The sequence below is a fragment of the Mesocricetus auratus genome, unplaced genomic scaffold (assembly GCF_017639785.1).
Source record: "Mesocricetus auratus isolate SY011 unplaced genomic scaffold, BCM_Maur_2.0 Super-Scaffold_100019, whole genome shotgun sequence".
Classification (NCBI taxonomy): Eukaryota; Metazoa; Chordata; class Mammalia; order Rodentia; family Cricetidae; genus Mesocricetus; species Mesocricetus auratus.
This window is the reverse complement of record NW_024429200.1, coordinates 12,392,924-12,416,079: the sequence shown is the minus strand read 5'-3', so window position 1 is coordinate 12,416,079 and position 23,156 is coordinate 12,392,924. Positions and strand designations below refer to the sequence as shown.

At 42.4% G+C, this 23,156-nt stretch overlaps 1 protein-coding gene across 1 annotated transcript in view; it reads right to left on the bottom strand.

Annotated features, from left to right (window-relative positions):
* Window positions 1-241: 241 nt before the first annotated feature.
* Window positions 242-23,156, bottom strand: part of Rbm28 (RNA binding motif protein 28) — a 34,725-nt gene continuing 11,810 nt past the window's right edge. The window contains exons 9-19 of the mRNA XM_013119124.3: window positions 21,978-22,050; window positions 19,284-19,393; window positions 15,304-15,377; window positions 14,489-14,624; window positions 13,489-13,553; window positions 11,185-11,343; window positions 8,551-8,700; window positions 8,174-8,248; window positions 4,407-4,645; window positions 3,297-3,396; window positions 242-745 (exon numbers count right to left, since the gene is read on the bottom strand). Coding sequence (XP_012974578.1) covers window positions 611-745; window positions 3,297-3,396; window positions 4,407-4,645; window positions 8,174-8,248; window positions 8,551-8,700; window positions 11,185-11,343; window positions 13,489-13,553; window positions 14,489-14,624; window positions 15,304-15,377; window positions 19,284-19,393; window positions 21,978-22,050 — 1,316 coding nt within the window. The 3' untranslated portion in view covers window positions 242-610. The remainder of the gene's footprint in view (window positions 746-3,296; window positions 3,397-4,406; window positions 4,646-8,173; window positions 8,249-8,550; window positions 8,701-11,184; window positions 11,344-13,488; window positions 13,554-14,488; window positions 14,625-15,303; window positions 15,378-19,283; window positions 19,394-21,977; window positions 22,051-23,156) is intronic.

Genomic DNA, 23,156 nt, shown 5'->3' with positions numbered 1-23,156 from the left:
GTTCCGTGGGAAACACTTGGGCCATCCTTGATCAGGGAGCGTCTAGCCACTGCAATCTGATTTCTAGCCAGCATTAGCCCTCAGGGGCAGACACTTAGTAGGTGCTGCTTGGTGCCAGACCCGGGGCCTCCAGTTGCAAGTCAAATGTCTACCACATTTAGGAACCACGTTAGTAAACATTTTTCTCTGTTCTTAGCTCTTGCAGACTATGTAACTGAATTAAAAATGTTAAAAATGTCCATTTAGGGAAAAAAAACTCATAAATAATATATTTGTGTATATTAAAAATGAGACATTTCAAAAAGTCACAATTCCTCATTTACAGATTCCATAACAAAATATGCATCTTGAAAATTCAGTACTTCAAAACACTTTTTTACAATAGTTTCCATCGAAGAAGAAAATAGAAATGAATTACAATTACATGCACAGCTTCAGCAATATGGGTAAGAAGTAAAAACTCTATGATGTTTTCAGGTATGTTTTCCTCCCCTGCTGAAGAAGGGGCCAGGAATGTACACATCCTACAGAGTCCCCAAGAATGGGGGTATCATCGGGATGTTCTTCCTTTCCTTCTGTGAAAGACACAGCTTTCTTTCTGCAGGCAGCATCAGGTGTCAAACCACTTGCTTCTCTTCATAAGGGATGGTCCTTTAGAAGCGCCCAACAATCTCTGCTTATACTGTTCAACCAGTCGGTTGAAGTGGGCCTCTGCCTTGTTTTCCTTAGCTTTCTTCTTAGGTGCCTGTGAGAGAACGGAGACATAAAACAATCATTTTCTTCCCTTTTCTCTTCCTCCCTTCGCTTTCTTGCCTTCTTACTTGCCTGCCTTCTTTTCTACAGACCTGAAACTCACTGTGTACTTGAGGGTGACCTTGAACTCCTGACCCTCATCTCTCCTCCTTTCAGGTGCCACCACCATGCTTAGTTAATTTCAGACACTAAAGATCACCTTACTGTCAAGATACCCTAAACAGAATATAAGTTGGTACACTAAGAAGACGGGATTTCTAGAGAGAAACCTAGTTTGAACATCCTTGTTTGCTCTTGCCCCAAGAATTCCATTTATAAAATTTCAGAAACTAGATGTCTACAATATAATATAATATGGTCAGAAATTTCTCACAGACATTTTGAGTAGGACAGGATGCTAGGGACTCTTCTACTCTTAAAGGAAAGGGGGGTAAAGCTTGACCTCAAATGCACAAGAACCCAGGGCTAGAGCTGGAGAGATGGCTCAGGGGTTAAAGGCACTGTCTGCTCTTCCAGAGGATCCAGGCTCTATTTCCAGTACCCACACTGCATCACAAAACCACCTGTAACTCCAGATCAGATCTAGGGGATTCAATGCCCTCCTCTGGTCTCTGTGGACACCACCCATGTCTGTAGTATAGAGACATACATGCAGGTAAGAGACCCATACACATAAAAGAACATCTTTATTTAAAAAAAAAATAGAGAGAGCACAGGACCATTGTTTTCTATTAAAAAGAACTAGAGCTCCTTGGGAAAATGGCTATTACCAGAAACTGGGAAAGAAACCACATAAGATGGGCCTAGAACATCTTGTACAAGAAAGCAACATTACCAAAGACAGACAAGGTCATTTTAGAAGGACAGGGAGCTGATCCAAAGATGCTTCTGTTGTCTTAGAACAAGAATGATGACCACATTTGATTGAAACACAGAGTTATAGGAAAATTTGGGATTTCATAATACTTATATACACACACACACATACATCTATCTGTATCTATCTGTCTGTCTGTCTGTCTGTCTATCTATCCATCCATCCATCCACCCCCCACACACACACACATCAGTCTTACAGGTCACATAGCAGGTTGGCAATAGTTCATTACTCTGAAACTGATACAGCAAGTAGAAGGAAAAAAAATCATTTAACTTGTCTTTCCTATTTGTCAAGATTCTCCTTTCTATAAGTCTTAGAACTCTATTTTTAAGTGCAAAGGGACTGTGTGAATTGGAAAATCACCATTATGTAACCCATATTGAAATCACAGGTGTACATGATAATTCATTGCTTTTAAAAGCCACAGGTGAGCAGTTAGGGACCTAGGTCAACAGCAGAGCACTTTCTAAGCATGACAATGGCCTTGTGATGGGGGATGTCCTGCCTGTATGCTGTGAATATATGTTTCTCTTATTGGTTTAATAAACCAGTCGCCGGGCAGGAAGTATAAGTGGGGGAAGAGAAAGGCAGAGAAGCCGCCATGTAGTTACCAGGCGATAGGACACTGGCATTCTCTGATAAGATAAGGCCATGTAGAAATACACAGATTAATATTTATGGGTCAATACTTAAGAGAGAGCTAGCCATTAAGAAGTCTAAGCCACTGGCCAAATAGCTTATAATATAAGCCTCTGTGTGTTATTTGGGGCTAAGCAGCAGCAGAACTAGGTGGACAGAACTCTGTCAACAGCCTGTGTTAGATCTCTAGCACTGCAAAGCCAAAAAACTAAAAAACAGCTAAGAAGATGGGAGAGGATTTTCTCAATAGAACAATAAAGTGGACAATCCCGACACCTACTGACTGTTCTTGGCATTACAAAACATAGAACTGAAGTATTCTTTCCAAGAAAACTAAAACTGGTTACCCCTCTAGACCATTCTACCATCTGACAGTCAATACAAGGCGCCACGGGGGAAGTGGCTGAACTCAACATAAAATCCATCCTCAAGGACAAATGACTGTTTATCCAACAAATTAACAACATGGAGAAAAAGGATGTGGTAAGAAAGAATAAACACCATAGGATGAAGAAAGGAAGGCAAAAAGGGAGGGATAAATAATGCAAATGTAATGAGTGGACTTTGTTAGCACCCTAACAGGTACTATCAAAACTAAAGAGCACCGTTGAGGCAATTGGACAACTTTAATAGGGCTATATAGTGGAGAGTGTAAGGAGCTTCTGATTGATCTCAGTAGATATGATAATGACATTGTGTGAAGAGTTGGCCATTAGAGATGCAGTCTGAAGTTTTTCTGAACAATCTATCTATTGAGACATATTTACGTGTAGGATTTGCTTCCATATACTGTAGTGGGGGAAAAGCAGGTACAGGAAACAGGAAACACAAGAGAACTGCTCAAGTAGATTGACAAGTCATAGAGGCTTACTTTCCGCTCCACTTTTATTACTGAACCTCACCCTCTGAAGAGCTGCAGCACGCATGGAGACGCTTTACTATCTAACCAGCTATCCAGAAAGTTGAGCATCTGCTCAGCCCCACAGATCCACAGCACCCAAACCACCAACCCCACAGAACTCACCTGCAGAGAAGGTAACTGCTGCTTCTTCTGCTTCCGCTGGCCTGTCTGAGGCTTTGACTTCTTAGGAGGAAGGGACTTCGCTTTGCCTTTGTCCCGCAACCTGAAATAAGACAGCCAGGTAGATGCTGCATTAATTCTTTCTTTGGTTAGTATCCTTAGCCTCTCTCTCTCTCTCTCTCTCTCTCTCTCTCTCTCTCTCTCTCTCTCTCTCTCTCTCTCTCTCTCTGTCTCTCTTTCTCTCTCTCTCCTTATCTAATTTATTTTATGTGCATTGGTATTTTGCCATGGATGCTGGGTGCCCCAGAACTGAAATTACAGACAGTTGTGAGCTGCCATGTAGGTCTGAGAATTGAACCTGGGTCCTCTGGTAGAGCAGTCAGTGCTCTTAACCACTAAGCCACCTCTCCATCCCCAGCCTTGGCATCTTTCAAAGATGCTCAGGAGACAAACTTCTTTTCTACATAGCTGTTTCTTTTTTCAAGATAGTTTTCTCTGTGTAGTCCTGGCTCTCCTGGAACTTGCTTTATAGACCAGGTTAGCCTTGAATTCACAGATCTGCCTGCCTCTGATGTTCAAGTACTGGGATTAGAGGCGTGCACGACAACCACCTGACTTAGTCACTCTTAAATGGTGTCTACAACAGCATATCCTAAGTTATAATAGTTATATATTCATTTGTTTATCTCTATTTATTTTTGCTAAGACTTCAATGGAAATCACAAAAACTTTCATTTACTTCCACGATTTTTGGTGGAGGGGGCAGGTTTCAAGATTTTTTTTAAAGATACACAGCACTAATCTACTGTCACAGCACTGAATGTACACAGCACTAATGCTCGGTTCCAAACAGAAAGAATAAGTGAACCTCAGCTGACAGGAAAGTTCTGGAAAGAAAGACAAGAATGGCATGCAGTCTGCCCTGATGGTTCCTCCAAGGTTCCCTCTACCATCTGATCCAAGGTAACACTTCTGCTGGGGTTGAGACCTTTCTGTTAACTTCCCACGGGGGAACTAGCAGCACCAACACACTCTTCATTCAGACAGATGCTACAAAGAAAAGGAGCTAAGTCTAAACAAATGCGCTCAGCGGCGCCCTCTCCTGCATCTCACCTAATTTTGGGGCCTCGGTGTGAGGGGAGCGCCAGAACCTTTCTTCTCTTCTTCCCATCGGGCCCCTCCACCTGCTCCACTTCAGCCTTGGTCTGGAACCCTGTCCACCAGGTGGGCCGGGCCTTCTCTTTCTGCTCTCCAGAGGCCCGCCTTTGATTCTGTGTGGGGCCCCCTGCTTTCTGCTGCTTGTGTTTTCCAAGTTCTTTTTGCTCCTTTTGAGGCTTAGATGCCATTTTTTGCTGCAGAAAACAAGAAATTGCCACCTGGTTTCTGGATGAGGTTACCTGCTGAATATTCAGCAGAGGGCACGCCTGCTGGTGGGTGTGCTCAAAGAGGAGCTCTTCCTCCCACAGCTGGAGACTTCAGCAAAGTAGTACACAGCACTTTACAGCCACTGCCTAGGAATAGACAGCTACTAGGCAGGGCAGACAGACAGACTCTCTCTCAATCTCTCTCTCTCTCTCTCAATCTCTCTCTCTCTGTCTCTCTCTCTCTCTCTCTCTGTCTCTCTCTCTCTGTCTCTCTCTCTCCTCCCCCCTCTCAAAACAAAGACAACAAAACCAAACCAGAAACAACGAATAGTAGCCCAAGATTCAAAGGAAGTAGGAAGGAACAATTGTCAAAGGGGAGTCTGGGCCAGGCATGACAGCACTCACCTGGGACCCTAGTCACTGGTAAAGAAGGAATACATCTGAGCTATTTGAGATCCTGTTTCAAAAACACCTGCCCCCACCCCCACCCCCACCCCCACCCAGTGAGGCACACAGAAAAGAGGACCAGCAGGCAGCAGCGCAAACGAAGCAACTGAGAACTACTTAACATAATACAGCTAGGAAATTCTCAAGACAGTGACAGACATTAAGCCCGAGACCTAAGAGCTGAGAGAAAACCAACAAAACACCCCAAGCTCCACAACTACATTTCTCAGTCACATTGCAGTAAACCTGTATGGAAAAAGAAGACAGCATGAGGTAGTTGCGGTTCCAAAAGACAAAACTACCAATCTAGATTCTGTACCCAGTGAAATTATCTCTCACAAAAGTGAATGACTGTCTCAGATAAAAAACAAAACAAACAAACAAAAAACAAAAAGCAGTTGCCAGGAAATCTGTTTTGCAAGAAATGCTAAACAAATTCCTTCAGAGAAGGGGAATGGCATAGATTGAAAACCTAGGTCTACATGAAGAAGGCAAAATGTTAGAGACAGGGTCAGTGAAGGGAGGAAGGGAAGAGGATGCTAGAGCTTAAAATGCAGCATAAGGATGTTGAAGGTTTGCCAGCACTGCTGTGAAAAAAAAAAAGACTGTAATTTAACCTAAATAGGCATGTTGACACAATGTTCATTGAATGCCTACTGTGCACCTGTCTGTAAGTGGTAGGATACAGTTACAAACAATAAAAAATTTCCTTTTAGAATTCCTAGACTAGTGGAGACAAAGATATGTGGTGGTGTGAATGAAAATAGATGTCCCTAGCTGGGCGATGGTGGCGCACACCTTTAATCCCAGCACTCGGGAGGCAGAGGCAGGCGGATCTCTGTGAGTTCGAGGCCAGCCCGGTCTACAGAGTGAGTTCCAGGACAGCCTCCAAAGCCACAGAGAAACCTTGTCTCGAAAAACCAAAAAAAAAAAAAAAAAAAAAAAAAAAAGAAAATAAATATCCCCACAGACTCGAGGGTTCAAATGCTTGGTGCATTTCGTGTTGTAGAAGATTATTTTAACTAGGCAAAGATGTACATTTGGTTATGCTATATTTGTTTAATTATGTAAAGATGTATTGCATTTGTTTCACCTTGCCTGTCTAAGGCAACTGATTGGTCTACTAAAAAGCTGAATGGCAAATAGCAAGGCAGGAGATAGGATGGAGGGGGGCTGGCAGCAGAGAGAATAAATAGGAGAAGTCTAGAGGAAGGAGAAAAGAGAGGAGAGAATGAAGGACACGTCCCCAGGGCAAGAAGCCAGGCGGGCCCCCAGCCAGACATAGAGAAGCAGTGAAAGTAAGATATATAGAAGTAAGAAAGGGAATAAACCTCAAGCCAAAAGGTAGAAAAGAAGAAACAGGTTCACTTAAGTTAAAAGAGTTAGACAGAAATGAGCATTCAAAACTACTGAAAATCTCTGTGTCATGATTTGGGAGCTGGTTAGTGGCCTAACGGAAAAGCCTGGCTCAGGTTCAAAAGATACAGTGAAGGAAGTACATTAGTGAGGGCAGGCTTTGAGAGCTCATAGGCTTGCCCAGATTCCAGTTTGCTTCTGCTTTAGGCTTGTGTTAAGGATGTGGGCTCTCGGCTCCCTCCTCTCTGGCCATGCCTGTTGCTTGTTGCTAGGCCTCCCTATCATGATGGGCTCTAACCCTTCGGAAGCATGAGCCCAAATAAACTCCCCCTTTCCTAAGCTGCTTTTGGTTAAGACAGTAACTAAAACAGGACACACACATAAATAAAATAAAAAACAAACAATCAAGGAAGTTGGTGCAAGCCTATGTAATGAGGGCTTATCTTACAGTGGAAGGTTCACTTGCTGTAAAGGAGGAAAGTGAGAAATGTCCCTGTAAGTCAGGAGAATGGACCACTTTTATAATGAAAGTGCAATGTGAAAATAAACACAGGCAACAAAGAATTCAAAGAAAATATGGGCAGCTTCAGAAACATCTCTGAGGCATTGGCTAAAGGCAATTTATTATCTGGGGTAAGAAGTTGCCATGTACAAGGATAAGATCTCAGGTTCTCCATGAAGGCCACAGTTTAAGCCACTGCTAACACTCATCTGTTTGTCATGCTTTTACTATTCATCAAACACTATGAGTGCTCTCTAGTGCAAATTGTAGTGTAGTGTTGCTGAGTACTACAAGAATTATGGCTCTCAAAATAATCCAGACCTGAATGTCCCAGGGGAGGATGGGTAAGAGAGTACTGATAAACTGGCAATGGTAAATCTGCTCATCTAGTCCTCCTTCGATGAGGAATGAAGACACTGTGATTAACCCATGCAACAAACGGAGGGTCAGAGAAGTAACTGCCCAGGGAACTTGTAGCTAAGAAAGGAGCAGAGCACACAGCTGCCCCTCTCTCCACACTAGCTGAAATGATCTAAACACATGCTGAGACTGGAGGATTTTGAATTCAAGACAAGCTTAGATGACAAAGGGAGCCCCTGTCTCAGATGATGATTCTGAAATTAACCTGAGCTTTTGACATGGCCCCCACACGCCCTACAGGAACTCATGATAGATCAGAACATTGGTTTGCATTTCCTGCCTTGCCCTTCTCCTGTGCAGCTCAGAAGAGGAACAGCAAAGAAGAAAACACCAGGGAGTCTTAGGAGAAACTGAGTAAAATCCAACTTCGCAGAAGCACAAATTAAAAAAAAAAAAAAAAAGGGCAGGACATGACAGCATACACTTTTAATCCTAGTAGTTGAGGCAGAGGCATCTCTGAGAGTTCTAGGTTAGCTAGAGCTACCCAGTGAGATTGTCATAAACAACCAAAACCAAACAAACTAAGCCTATTAAGATGGCTCAGCAAGTAAAGGCACTTGCCACCAAGCCTGATGGCCTGAGTTCAATCCCTAGGACACACAAGGTAGAAAGAGAGAACCAATGTCCCTAAGTTGTCTTTTAACCTCCAGAAGCAATGGCACAGGCACAGAGGCATTTACACACACACACACACACACACTCACACACACCCCCCCAAAATAAATAGACAGATAGATAAATAAACAAACAGATGACAAAACCAAGCCCAATCAAACATTTAGGTTCAATACCAGGCTGCGTTGGATCCTCAGTTCCTTTACTTTAAGTTTCCTTCGATCCTCTAAAGAGAACTCCACTATCGGTCTCTGCCAAGGAGACAGAATTTCATTTGTCAGACTTTGTAACCTGTGAGTGCAATAAGCCTACTTGGTCCTTCCACCCACCGTCTGCAAGCATCAAGGCTGCTTCTCATGTCTTCTCTAAATCTCAGCTCTGCAGGCAGTCCGTCTAGTCTACATGTTTTACAAGCATCTTCTTGCCTAGAGTTACCATCTATTTTCTCCGCCTCCACCGAGCCCACTCGGTACTCTTCCCACCAGTCCAATATCGAGGACACTGGGCAGTTAAACTCTCAGAAAACAGGGTCTCCCTGGAGGATGAGGCTTACCTTCTGAGAGCCAAAGATTTCTGGGTTGTTGTTGATATGGCGGAGGGCTCTGAGGGCATGCTCATGGTTCTGGAACTCGGCAAAGGCATAGCCCAGGGACTGACCCTTCACTTTTCCATGGACTGCTTTAAGGTCCCGCATAACTCTACACTGTCAGTAGGAAAAGAAAAGAAAAGAAAAAAAAACCAGTAGTTATAAATAAGAAATAAAGATAAAAAATATTAATTTTTTTAAAATCTTGGACCAGTGTGTGGCCATATGTACACATATGCACATGAATGGAGTCCAGAAGAAGGCAATGGATTCCCTAGAGCTGGACTTGGAAACAGTTGTGAGCTGCCAGATATGAATGTTGGGAACCAAAATCAGGTCCTCTGCAAGCACAATACGTGCTGGAGACCACTAAGGCATACCTCCAACACCCTGGGGAATTTATAACTGAGAGGTCCATGACTCTCTACAATGTCAGCAAGTTATTGCTGAGAATGGAGAACTGGCCAGAGTCCAGCACTGAAGTGAGTCTCCAGGAGAGAAATGAACAGGGCAGGGAGGAAAGAAGACCTGATGGCTTTAGATGAGAAAGATATGTTCAGCATGGGAAAGACCATCCCTGACCTCGGTAAGCCTAAGAACACAGCAAGTTTCAGCTCTCGAGCTGGAGTCAGAAACTCTTTTGTGCAGGTTTTTCTCTAACTCCCTAGACAGGGTCATGAGGAACAGAGGTAGTTTGAGAAAATTCACCATTTGCACAAGAGAGCTGCAGTTCTTCTGTAGTGGAGGAGTACGAAAGACACGTGCACACTACACCCTACTCTGTGCATAAACATTACTCTTTCCACTGCAGAAGATGGAGAGAAGGATAAATTCCTTACTTCAGGACACTCATTCACTTAAAATGTCATTCAAGACATCTCACAGAGACACAGTACTTACACAAATAAAAGAATTAAGAACAAAAAGCAATATAATGCTGTTGAGATATGAACAAAAATCTATTCACCCAAGATAGGGAACCAGAGCAGACCAAGGTAAGGATACCACCAAAGTCCAGCCGGTGAACCAGTGAGTTTACTGGGTGACTTACAGAAACAGAAATGACTCAAAGAAAGCTGGAGCACCCTAGCCTGGGTGACAGCTCACAAGCGGGACACCTGTAGCACACTGCTCAACCCGCAACAGCTTAAGACACAAGTTAGAGGTCTTTCCCAGGCAGCCTCTCCCACACAGCTCATCAGGTCTCTGCCTCTTTTAAGCAGTTTGGCTGGTCTGAGCCTCTAGGCACCTCAGCCTGTCTGAAAGCCTCTCTTAGCAGTCCTTATATATGCTTGAGGAGTGAGAGGCCTCATGTATCTGGTCAGTTTCAGGGACTTCCTGAGCCTTTGAGTTGTTTACTTCCTCAGTTTACCAACCAACCTTCCCTCCAATGGAGGTTTTACCTTGGAGGGAATGGTTCCACAGCCAATGCACATATTGTATACAGAAGTGCACTGAACTGGAACGGGTTCTAAATGGGAGCATAGGAAATACTGAAGGTACTCATCACTAACAGTGCTGTCAGATGTGTTCTGACTGGTTAACATTCTCTCATGTTATTTCCCCAATATCAAGGAAAACATTTTAAAGAGGTTTTTCAGTATGAGGCATACAGTTTATAGCCATGACACAGCAAAGCACACCTAAAATACTGGCAATGGCATTTTTAAATTTAAAGATTAATAGACTACTCTATGCCAGTGGCAACATCAAGATTGGGAATAATGAGGTAATATTTATCCTCAAAGAGCTCAGACTGTCTGAAGAAACAACGAACCTTCAAATCAGTATAAACGGTAAAGGCTTCAACAGACAGAGCTGAACAAAGTACTCATGTGAAACCAGTGTTTCTAATTCAACTGAAGACATGCCTGATCCTCTGTGCTGACTGTGGGGTATTATGTAAGTCTCACATAGTTAAACACTGTTTTAGGGGCCAGGAGGAAGGCAGAGTGGGTAAATGCTTGCCGTGTAAGCATGAGGGCTGAGTTCAGATGTCCAGGACCCTGTAAAAGCCAGGCATGATGGTGTGCCTGTCATCTCAGCCTGTGGTGGGATGGGAAGGCAGTACAACTCTGGAGACAGCGGTTCTAAGAGTGAGCATGGGCATGCAGTGAACAAGAGTGCCCGTCTCGAGCAAGGTGGAGGGCGAGGACCCACGGAGATGGAGCTGCCCTCGAACACCTACACGTGCCCGGGCATGTGCTCGAATGGACTCTCTCCTCTCCCTCCTCTTCTTCTCTTCCCTTTGCTCCTCTCCTTCCCCCTCTCTCCCTCCTCCTCCTCTCTCGTGTTCGAATGTGTGTGCACGCACACACACACATTCTCTTAGAACACAAACCACATAAATTGTATTCTCAGCAACATAATTCACATTACAACAACTATATAATGCTGACCACACAGTAGGTACTGAATGCTTGCTAAATTAATTCATGACAGAAATTTCCTCTCATTTTGCTGTAATCCAGTCAGACATGAAAGACAGTTCCCAAAAGAAAAAACAAATAAATAAAAACAAGAAAACTGAAAGAAAATCTGTTAGCACCATGGCAGGAAGTGTCTCATGACTGAAGCTGTGAATGCCAAGGCACCTCTCACCTCCTTAATGCGCACACCCTTCTCCCCTCTAGTGGCATCCAGCAGCAGCTTCCTTAGCTGTTTATCATCCACAGCCTTTGGCAGATTGTGTAGGCAAATCCTGGTCTGGGAGACAAAGATATTCTGGTTCTTGAGTTTCTGATGTTTCAGTAGCTCAAACTGGGAGAGAAGAAAAAGACAAACTCTTAGCATACAATACACCCATTAGGTAGGCTCTCCAAAAGAAAAGAATCACAACCCATCCCACAGCCACGGAGCACCTGTGGCCTTACGAAGCCCAGCAGAAAGGCAAGCTCAGGGAGGCAAGATGAACCAAAAAGTCATCCAACTAGAGAAATCAAGTAGCATTTTTTTTTTTCCCGAGACAGGGTTTCTCTGTATTGTTTTGGAGGCTGTCCTAGAACTCACTCTGTAGACCAGGCTGGCCTCGAACTCACAGAGATCTACCTGCCTCTGCCTCCCGAGTGCTGGGATTACAGGCGTGCGCCACCAATGCCCGGCTATCAAGTAGCATTTTAAGATTTAAATTTTTAACTATAAAAATGAAACCACAGATCAATATCTAACTCTCAACACTGACATGAAGCCAAATCAGATTTTTTTAAATACATAACTCAAAATGTGGCCCAGCACAAGTATTCTTTATTTTAAAAAAGTTTATTTTATTTTTATTTTTATTGTTTTTTTAAGACAGGGCTACTCTGTCTTAAAAATTCGCTCTGTAGACCAGACTGGCCTTGAACTCAAGAGATCCACCTGCCTTTGCCTCCCAAGTGCTGGGATTAAAAGCATGCGCCACCACCTCCCAGTTTAGCACAAGTACTCTTAGAAATAATACTGAAGGTACAGTCTACGCTTAGCCCTCCACCCAACCAACACCTAAGTGTTGGGGGAAGTCCTGTGTATATGTCAATAAAGCACTGTTGGTCAATAGGGAAGCAAGGTAGGTGGGACTAGGAGTCCAGGAGGACTCTGGGAAGGAGAAACACAGGAAGTCAAGATGTAACTGCCATAGGGATAAGAAGCCCAGAAAGTTCTCTGGTAAGAGAAATACTTAGATTAACAATTATGGGATAAATACTTAAGTCAGAGCTAGCCAGTAAAAAACAAGCAAGGCCAACAGCTTCATAATTAATATAGCCTCCTGTGTGTTTATTTGGGACTGATGTGGCTCTGGAACCAGGTTGGCGGGAAGGCTTCTCTTTACACCTAAGTCTAGTACTTCCTTCCTGAAGAAAATAAGCTTACTTTTTATAACGCACATAAATAACTTAGCAAGCTTTGGCTAGCATCTTATTGCACTACTTCCCCAAGTACCATAATACCCAGATGTCCACTACTTACAGCATTGAGAACACTTCTACAAACCACGCTGGAAAGACACTGCTTCTGCCTATCCGAGTATACTTGCTGCTCACCACCTCCTGAACCCTAAGGTTCCACAGCTGTTCTGTATCTTTACCAGTCCAAGCTGTTTTGTAATTAAGTACATGTCTGTGTGTAACTGTGTACACACTTGTGCACGAGGTCAAAGGACAACTTTAGAGAGCTCAACTCAGGTCACCCGGCTTGTTCAGCCACACTTTACCCTCTAAGCCGCCCCGCTGGCTCCAGGCCACCTTTTGTCAGGTGAGCTGCAAGAGCTGGGTATAGCACAGCTGGTAAGGTGCCTGCACAGCTGGCACACACAGCATGTGAAGTCTAACCCTCGGCACATGTAAACTGGGCATGATGGAGCCTGCCTGACCTGGTACTCAGGAGGCAGAGAGGGAGTGGATCAGAAATTCACAAGTATTCTGTTACACAATGAGGTCAGCCCCAGCTACGAGAGCCATCTCAGAACAACAAAATAAGCAGCAAAGGGGTCAGTTAACAGTAGGAACACCTATAATATTAAATTGTTCTACAATAACTGTGTAATCTGGAGATACTAACCCCCCCATGACATCTTGGCTACTCTTTCCAAAACCCACATCTTCCCTTTCCAAGTAAGCCCTGCCCACAGAGCTTCCTTCTGTTGCTCTACAGTTACACTAACAATGGCACACAGCTCCTCCTCCTCCACACTACACATGGTCCAGCAGCATGCCATTCACCACACACGAGTACTGTAGAAACAAGGAAAGACTGAGTTCTCACAGTGGAACAGAGTGCTGACACAGCACTAGGAGTACCGTTCAGTCACTTATTCTCCTGTGTGCTTCCAACAAGGTAAAATGCGCTCTTTACACATAGCTCTACATTGTTTCTGCTTCGTTTACAAAACCACGGGGAGAACCTGAGGCCAGTGCAGAATCTACCCACCCGTTCTCGCTTGGCCATATCTGCAGCACTCACACCCTCGGCAGCCTTCGTCCCAGCACGGATCACTACAGAAAGAAGGAAAAAGGCCAAGATGTCACCAAGGGAATGCTCACTGAGCAACAGGAGGAATGTGCTGAATGATGCAAACTCTGCACAGGGCCCTGAGGACTGTGTTGGCCAGTTAGCTAGGTCCAAAAATAGCTACAGGGCCAAGTCCTAGACTTAGATGTGCTCTAAAGACAAGCTCTGGACATTTTGTGATTTTGTTCCTTTCTGCCTGCAAAACAGCATCACATTCATGCTGCAAGTTAGAGAGGTTTGGAAGAAGTTCTGAAAGCAGCTACAATGCAGGTATCTGGAACACAGAATGCTCCAGCAGCAACCTGCCCGGAAACGTAGCTGCTCCTCGTGCGCTTGGGGGCCAATCACTCAACAGTTAGATGAGCAACCAGGGAGGAGAGCTAGGGTCTCACAGGCCTTAGGGTCAAAGGCTGATGGCCTGACACTACTAGTTGCTACTATGCATTTACACAGGGGTTAGACTGATAAACACCAGAAACTCTAGAATTGGTTTTTAACTTAAAGCTAATTTCTCATTCTTTTCTGACATTAAAAGAAAGGTACTCGGTAAACATTTAAATCTACCAATAATCCAAAAAAGTAATTTCAGTTGTATTTTTCAATATAAAAACAATAACAACAAAAACATCTCATAAGAAATGAAGATGAGAAGCAGGTAATTTGAGTTCTTCTGCTTTGTGCTTCTGACCTATAATGGGAATACTTAAGGCAACCAGACAGAAGAAAGAATGGGACGGAGTAATCTGCAAATTGGGTAAAGCCACATCTACTGAAGTGAATGAAATAGCAATAGAACACTGTAAGGAAGAAATCTGAGTTTCTTATTGGAAACAAATCTCAAAATATAATTGCTGGCTCACTCTCATGTCCCAGGGCCAGCTACTTAGATGCTCAGTTCCTATCTTCTTCCAGTACTCACAGCCTTCTCGGGCCAGATAGAGGTTGCGGGTTCCAGTTGGCTTCTTCACCTTCTTTGTCTGAAGCTTTGCTGCCTCATCACGGGTCACAGCCAAGTCAATCTTGAGCAGCCGGCCATCTAGTTTAAGCCCACCACCCTGAAACATATAGCCACCTTCCTTCTCTTCAAATATTTAACAAGCAGAAAGCACATAACAAGAAATATCATTATAGGGGAATCAGCACGCTGTAATTGTGCCATGAAAGCCAGGCCACAGGACGCATCTGCCTAGCTGGCTACATGTGGACCCTAGAGACTCACACTTGTTTTTACAATTGTACAAAAGGTCACATGTGCACGTACTTAAGACAATCAGCAGTAAAGATTTACTTTACAGTAGTTCTAAAGCAGGCCTAAACTAAGGAAAACGTTCTGTGAACAAATGTTTAGTATTCTAAAGCCAGTGAGATATTAAGAGTATTTAAGAGACAATGGCAATACAGGATAACATCTCAAAAACTGCATACTTCATTTAAGGGCACAGAAAAATTCTCAATATCTATCAAATGTGCATCTAGTTTCCCGCATGGCATTAATAGTTTCTTTTAGTGTTTAATGTTATTAGCCTAGAATGGGGTAATATGGGTAAGATATGGGTAACTACTCATCTTAGTGGACAGATAATTAAGGCAGTGCATGCAAAGCGCAGTGCTACATACACACTGAGTGCTCAAGCCTGCGTTTTATTAATAATAATAAAACTTGGTGCAAGGATCAGATATCGCATCTAGGAGCTACTATGTCCTAGGCATAGAGGAAGGACATACTTTTCTTACCTCAGCCTCTGGAGAGGCAGCTGCAAGGCATTTCTGAGCTGCTTCCTGAGTCATGAACTGTGCAAATCCACAACCTGCACCAAGACACAAAGTTTAGTGAGACACCCCTCACTTCCGTAGTAAGCAAAAGCCAACCCTGAAAACATCCATAGCCTGACACAAACGGAAGGGGTAAGTAGCATCTATGGGACAGGTACTATGTTAAGTGGTGTAGGATCGCAGCCAGATACCATGGCATGCACATCTGTTCTTAGCATTTGGTCTCATCAATACCTCCTTAACAATAACCACATGAAATGACAGAGAAACCTAGTTAACCACTTAATTCAACATCACAGAGTCCCTAGTAGTACAGTGTAAGGTGAAGCAGAACTATTTAACCCTGAAATTACACATCATGATCTTAGAGTTACCTGGGAGGCATCAAATAACAGCAGATGGGGTAAAGAGGCTATCGTATGAATATCACAGGACAACAGCCATGAACTCAACTGTTGGCTTCTGCTCTAGAATCTTTACAAAGCATGCCTTCCACTGGTCAGATGCAGGACCAATTATCTAAATAAATTTCTACTATAGAGTAAAAACAACTTTGCACAAGTTCACCTCACAGTGAATCAAAAAAATGGTTCATAATATTTTATTAGTGTACTTCAAAACTCAAGAAAGAGTTCTCTTACATGAAAACACTACCATGTCTCCCAGAGCTAGGGCATTCATTATCTTCTGCCCTTACTGCAAGGAATCTAGGCAGATTAATCTAAAGCCATATACAATAGGCTAGCCCAAGAGCCATCATCTAGAGAGATCTCTAACCCCCCAAGACAGGGCCAAGTGTTCCGCTTCGGGGTTACCAACCCTCCCACCCTCTATTCACATCTCTTTAGGCACTGGTGAGGTAGATCTTCCCCAAAATAAGTACTTCAGAAGTCTGGACTACCCTCTACAGCACAGAGATAGGCAGAAGAAACAAACACAGTTTACACTCAGAACCCATGGGCCATGCATTAGTAGAGTCAACCATGCATAAAACAAGCATATTTGGGGGAAAAACTGTCTATACTGAACACGAATGGACTTGCCATTTGCTAAAAACCCCCTTATGACATTTTACCTTGTTCTTTAGGAGTGTATGCGAATTGATACATTTTTATGAAAGCATTTCTTGACCAAGGAGAACGAACTTGTCCCAGGCCTTGCCATCAAGTTGGTAATGTGCCTTGAGGTCATCTAAGACTACGCACTTACCCTACTCTCCCACTGTGTACTCAGCCTCTTAAAGCTTAACTGCCTTGAAGAAAATAAGCAATAAGCCTTACTGTGCCTTGGATTTCCTACACAGCTTTTACAACCTAAGCTACGTGCTCTTCTATACCCCTGACCCAAAACAGTGTGTGTGCCCACTGTACTAATCATTTGCTGAAAACAACCTTAAAACAACAAATACGTCGTAAATGTTGAGAGCAACATGTAGACATAGGTTGATAACATCCGTTGCAGTTTTGTTGCTATACTAGGTCGATTGGAATGAATAAAGCTACTTCTTCCCCTGTCAAGATTTCTATAAAGAATCCCCCATCACTTCCCCATGCCATGTTTTCTGTGCTGTTCAAAAATACGAGGCAAAGCCTTTTATCAGGGACAGATAGCAGACACAGGAGAAATGGAGAACTCATATTGGGCTTATTCTTGGTCAAAGTAATACAAAAGGAAGTTGCTTTTATTTTCATTCCTAAATGCACATATGTGATCTAGAGACTAAAGTATATGAAAAGAGCCAGAGGGTCTTTAATCCCAGCACTCAGGAGGCAGAGGCAGACAGGATCTCTGTGAGTTCAAGGCCAGCCTGGTCTATAAATCCAGTTCCAGGACACCCAGGACTACACAGAGAAACCCTATCTTGAAAAAAAAAAATATATATATATATGGGAGGAAGTACATAGGTTATATGTAAACATTGTGCCATTTTATATGAAGAATTCTGAGTACTCACAAATTTTGTTATTTGCCATGGTCCTAGAACAAATTCCCAAATTGCAGGTGTAATGAAAGTAATACACGATGGAGGAGTTAAAGATTTCTAATATGCAGATTAGCCTAGTCGTCTCATATCAAGAAAATTAGACCAGGTGTAGTAGAAGACACCTTTAATCACACACTCAGGAAGTAGAGACAAGCAGATCACTGCGAGTTCCAGGCCAACCTGGTCTACATACTGATATCCTATCTCAAAAGAAAGACAGTCAAAAGTACAAGAGTAAGAATTTAATCACTGAAACTTGCAGCAATGTCAGCACTTGGGTTCAGTCTTAGCATCTCCCTAAAGTCTGTAAATCACCACATGTAGCTCTTCTGGGTAATAAAATGGCTTGCCAAGAAAAACAAACTATCAGTGGAACATAGAAAAGGTGTTAGAACTTTAGCAAATTGGAGCTAGTAAATGATAATACAGTTAAAAAATTAAATTACTGACGGTGGTGGTGGTGGTCCATACCTTTAATCCCAGCACTTGGAAGGCAGAGGCAGTGGATCTCTGAGTTCAAGGCCAGCCTGGTCTATAGAGTAAGTTCCAGGACAGCCAGAACTACACAGAGAAACCCTGTCTCAGGGAGGAAAAATAATTTTTAATTATACTTTTAAAATCAGTAACTATTAAGACTAATAGACCAAACAAAGAAATCTAGCAAACCAATTGCAGACTACATTGTAAAAATATTAAATACCCTGCTACACTCAAAAAAGAGAAATAAGTAAAACAGTATCACTAGTTGGCCATTCTAGAAAAACAAACCAGAAATGAAAAAGGTCCAAGAAGTATGGCTATTAGAGCTAAAGACATTTCATTACTCTAGTCATTTTCCAGGTAAAAACCCAAGCTCACAGTGATGAAATAACTTGCCAAATTGGTATGTGACTAAGAAGAGTTTCATCCCTGTTCTCCAGGAAGCTGTTCCGTACTGCCCTATATTATTTTAACTGCGTAAAAGTAAATTGATCAAGTCTTATCTGATCAATTCTTATCAGTTGTAAAATAAGGGTTAGAATGGAAGTTCTTAACCATAGATAAACTTGAGAACCCACAAACCCTCAGAAAGAGCATTCTTCTGAAGAGAGAGCAAGCGCAAAGGAATCAAGAATCCAAACAAATGAACGCAACGTTTATGGTGGTTTAACTTTCACTGTCAACCTGATTAGATACAGAATCACTGGGAGACTGAAGGTGGGCACTTCACGGTCTAGGGGCCTGGGTAAAATCAAAGAAATGGGAGAGTGAGCAGACCTTTAGCGTCACCTTCCCTGCTTCCTGACCCACTAGGAAAGAGCTGAGCTGTTCTGCCATGTGCCAAAAACAAAATAAGTCTGCTTTTTTTATGTCAGGTATTTTGAACACGATAATGGAAAAGTTAATAGGTAGCTTGAGCAGAATGAATGCAGTCCATGAAGTCAAAGATTACAAATGGACTGATGCTATATATGTGTCTATATTCACATTCTAATACACAGCCATGTGCTACAACGAATGCTTAGCCTACAGAGTACAAAGTAAATAGCATTAGGGGAAAGTATCTCATGCACCACTCCTACATAGTTTTCCTTCTGACTGTTGCCATGCAACAAAGTTTCTGTCAGTTTTTATCTCTAACAAAATCATCTAAGAAAAACAAAGTGCCCCATTAATTTTGAGCAATGTAGACAGACTATTAATACTCAGGAGATGCTATCACATTTGAAATGCAAAGGAGAACAACAAATGGAATTCATTATCTTAAAGTAAACAAGCATGAGCTTTAAAGGCTGAGACAAAATTAAAGCTGGCAAAGCCATTAAATTGCTGTCTTTCACATCATGGAAGACAATTTCAGGGTGTCCTTGGGCTTTTGTAGAAACCAAGAAAGAGGCTGGACAGAGTGTGTAACACCCAAAATGGCATAATTTATGCTCTTTCCTAATGCTGGGCCTGGTCAACTGAAGGCAAATACCTTTAGAATGCTCTGTGTCTGGATGCAAGACAATTCGGACATACTTAAGATCACCAAATTGCTGGAGGATCTCCCCAAGATCTTCTTCTTCTGAGTCAAACGAAAGGTTCCTATGGAACAAAATCAGGCCACAAAATTTTCAATGACAAAGTAAGATCTTGAATTTCAATATGAAGTACATGAATTAGACATCGACTCTGACAGCTCCCTGTATACAACCATTCTTCCTTGTTCAAAAATAGCACCAGTACATAAGAGTGGCCCCTAGTGGCTATATGATTCTGACCTTTTGTCCCAACTTCCTAACCTTCCAATATCAGATTCTGTCACCTGGGAATTTAAAACTTAACAGACAAATAAAAAAGAGCATCACCGCTGAGACACTGGTTATGTGAATATAAACACCCTTTGCTTTACTGTACCCTTATAGTAATGTACTTTACAGAAACACCTTGTGTCTTTCTTTTTTAAAGATGTTATCATAGAGAAAAGACCCAGAACCTCCAGCAGTGGAAGTCTCACAACTGCCCAGATTTCAGCCCGCACTTGAAATCTGCACCTTGACAACACTGATTCTCTGAGCAAACAGTATTCACCCAAGCCGTCCTCTTACATGTAATGTGGCTAAAATTAGCTTCTCTTACTACAACCAGAAAATTTCACAGCAGGCTAGTAAGAAACATGTCTTTCTTTTATTGAATTAGGCCTGTCTCCCTCCTCCATGTTAATTATGAAATCTGGTTTCAGTTAAAATATTCCAAGAAAATCCTTCATAACAACATAAAAGAAAAACAGGGTAAAAATGACTTAGGCAAATATAGGAGAAAGGAGAGAGAAAAGGAGAGAAGGAAAGAGAAAGAACAGGAATTATACATTGAAGCCTTAATCTGAGAATCTAAAGATTTTTTTTACGCATTTTTAAAAATTTAGTGTACCAAGAAACACATGTGACTATTAGAGGACAAGAATCTAGTTCTTGATGACACGCCTTTAATCCCAGCACTTGGGAGGCAGAGGCAGGCAGATCTCTGTGAGTTCGAGACCAGTCTGGTCTACAAGAGCTAGATCCAGGACAGCCTCCAAAGCTACACAGAAAAACCCTGTTTCAAAAACAAACAACAATGACAAAGAAATCTAGTTCTCTAGTTCTGCCAGGGGGGTCCTGAATATCAAACTTAGGTTGTCAGACTTAGTGACAAGTAACTTTACCCACTGAGCCGTCTCATTGACCAGCCTGCGTGCAATAAGGTAAGACTAACCTGACCTATGAAAAGGCCCATCTACTAGTCAGTAGGGCTGAAAAACCAACAACAGGCAATAAAACCTTTCTCCACCCTATATATTTCCCTGGAAACAGAAAGCATGACTTTCTGTATTTTGAATATTACAGGGCCTAGGACTGCAGCTCAGTTGGTAGAGTGCGTGCCTAGTGTCCTGGTTTGCTTTCTATTACTGTGATACAGACTGTAACCAAAAGCAGCTTAGGGAGAAAGTGGTTTATTTCATCTCACAGCTGGCAGTCCATCACTGAGGGAAGCTCATGGCAGGAATCTGGAGCCAGGAACTGAAGCAGGGGCCATAGAGGGGGGCTGCTTACTGACTTGCTAGGTTTGCTTTTTTTCTTTTACATCTACTTTTATTTTATTTGTATGGATGTTTTGCCTGCATATATGTCTGTGCACTACGTGCCTGTAAGTGCCTGTAGAGGTCTAAAGAGGGCATTGGATAGCCTGGAACTGGAGTTAAAAACTGTTGGGAGCTACCATGTGGGTGCTGGGAATCAAACCTGGGGCCTTCTGGAAGGGCTATCAGTGCTCTCACCATTAAGCTATCTATCTAGTGTTGTCATCTGCTTTCTTAATACACCCCAAGGACCACCCCTCCCACATCACTAATCAAGAAAATGCCGCACAGACTTGCCTATGGTCAATTTGATGGAGGCGATTTCTCAACTGATGTTCTTTCTTCCCAGATGACTCTAGCTTATGTCAAGTTGACAAAAACAAAAAACAAAAAAACAAAAACAAACAAACAAACAAAAAAAAACGATTCTGCACACCTAGTATATACTAAGCCCAGAGTATGATTCCCAGCACTACAAAAACTAGGCCTGGTGGCATACATCTGCAGTCCCAATACTCAAGAGGTGGAGGCAGGAGACTTAGTAAGTTCAAGGTCATCTTCAGCTTCATAAGTCTGGAGCCAGCCTGGGATACATGAGACCCTGTCTCAAAAATATAAAAAGAAAAAGAGCCAGGCCTGGTGGCACACACCTTTAATCCCAGAACGTGGGAGGCATAAGCAGCCTGGTCTACAGTGTGAATTACAAGACAGAGAAACCCTGTCTCAAAAAAACAAAAAATTAAAACTAAAAAAGGAGGAAAGAAAAGTTAGGCATGAAGAGAAAAAGTATCGAGGGTAAATGGTATCAACTCAGTATGTCTCCTAAAGTAAAGGTCAGAACCAGCTAAAAGCTGAAATGTTTCAAAAGTTGCCACCCCAATTACAAAACGTGAAATCTAAAAAGGACAAGGAACCCTACCTACTACTAGTTACCTCCTGTTTTAAGTTCTTGCTCTTAAATTTCTCACTGGTATGTCTCTCAGACAGGATGTGCTAAACAGTCTCATAGTATCTAACTTTAGTGCTAAATACAGTGAAGATGACACACCGCTCTGCATTAGGAAGGCATACCTGATGAAAACAGTTCTCCCTTCGTTCACATCGGAGGGCAGCTTCCTCTTCTTTTTCTTTGAGACTGGGACATCTAATGTAAAAACAACAAAACAAAAAACAAAACCAAAAAACTCAAAAAGACAAATGCAAGTCATATGACAAAAGGCTAACTTCTTATTTTACATAAATTAAATTTTAAATGGAGAAAGTATATACCAACTAGATATATTAAAAGATGCTCAGACTCAGAGAAAAGCAAAGCAGAGGGACTGTGGGTGTAGCCCGGTGGTAGAGCGTGTTTAACATAAACAAGTACATAGATTCAATCCCCAGCCACAAAGAGTGAAAGAGAGAGGAGGGCAGAATTCAAAAAAAAAAGAGAAAAAGGGTCTTACTTTGAGACCCTATTAAAAAAATTTTTAGACACTTATATGCTATGTGTATACAAGCAAAGTTCTGGAAAAATGATTACTCTGGAGAATTGCTGGACTAATGAACAACTTTGGGTTTCTACATTAAGCTCCTTTGTGCTATATTCTTTAACTTCTTATTTGAGTTCCACTAGGTTTTCAGATTCAAAAAAGAAAACGGGACAGGATGCAGATGAATCCAAATTGTAGGTCTCACTGTGCTCTTAATATAAAAGCCTTGACTCTATCCTCTATCTTTTATGTGGCCAAACCAAAACACCAGACTTAGAGAAATGGAAGCAAAACGCCCATTGGACAAAGTGGTTACCAGCCATTTCCCACTGCCTAATGACCCTCAATGAAGGGAGCAACGTGGACTGGTAATGGTCCTGCAAAGGCTCCCTCAAGTCCTCGTTAGGAGCTGAACTGCGTCTCTCCAAAACTCACACATAAAGCCCTACCTCCTGGTATCATTCCACTTGCACATGGAGACTTCAGAGAGGTAATTAAGGCTAAGTGGAGTCATATGGGCAGGAGGACTTCCTTATTACAGGAGGAAGAAAGACCAGAGTTTGGGGTGTTTTGTTCTCCTTGACTATTTGAAGACCCCTGAGCAGGAAAAGTCTGTAGGCAGAAACAGGGCAACTTAGTCTGGGGACATCTAACCTCCAGAAATACAAGGAAATAAATTCATCTCATGTGAGTCACAAGTATGTAGAATTTGTTATGGAAGCCCAAGTTGATTTTATAGTTCTTTATCTCATCTCAAACTCAGAATTGTTGTGTT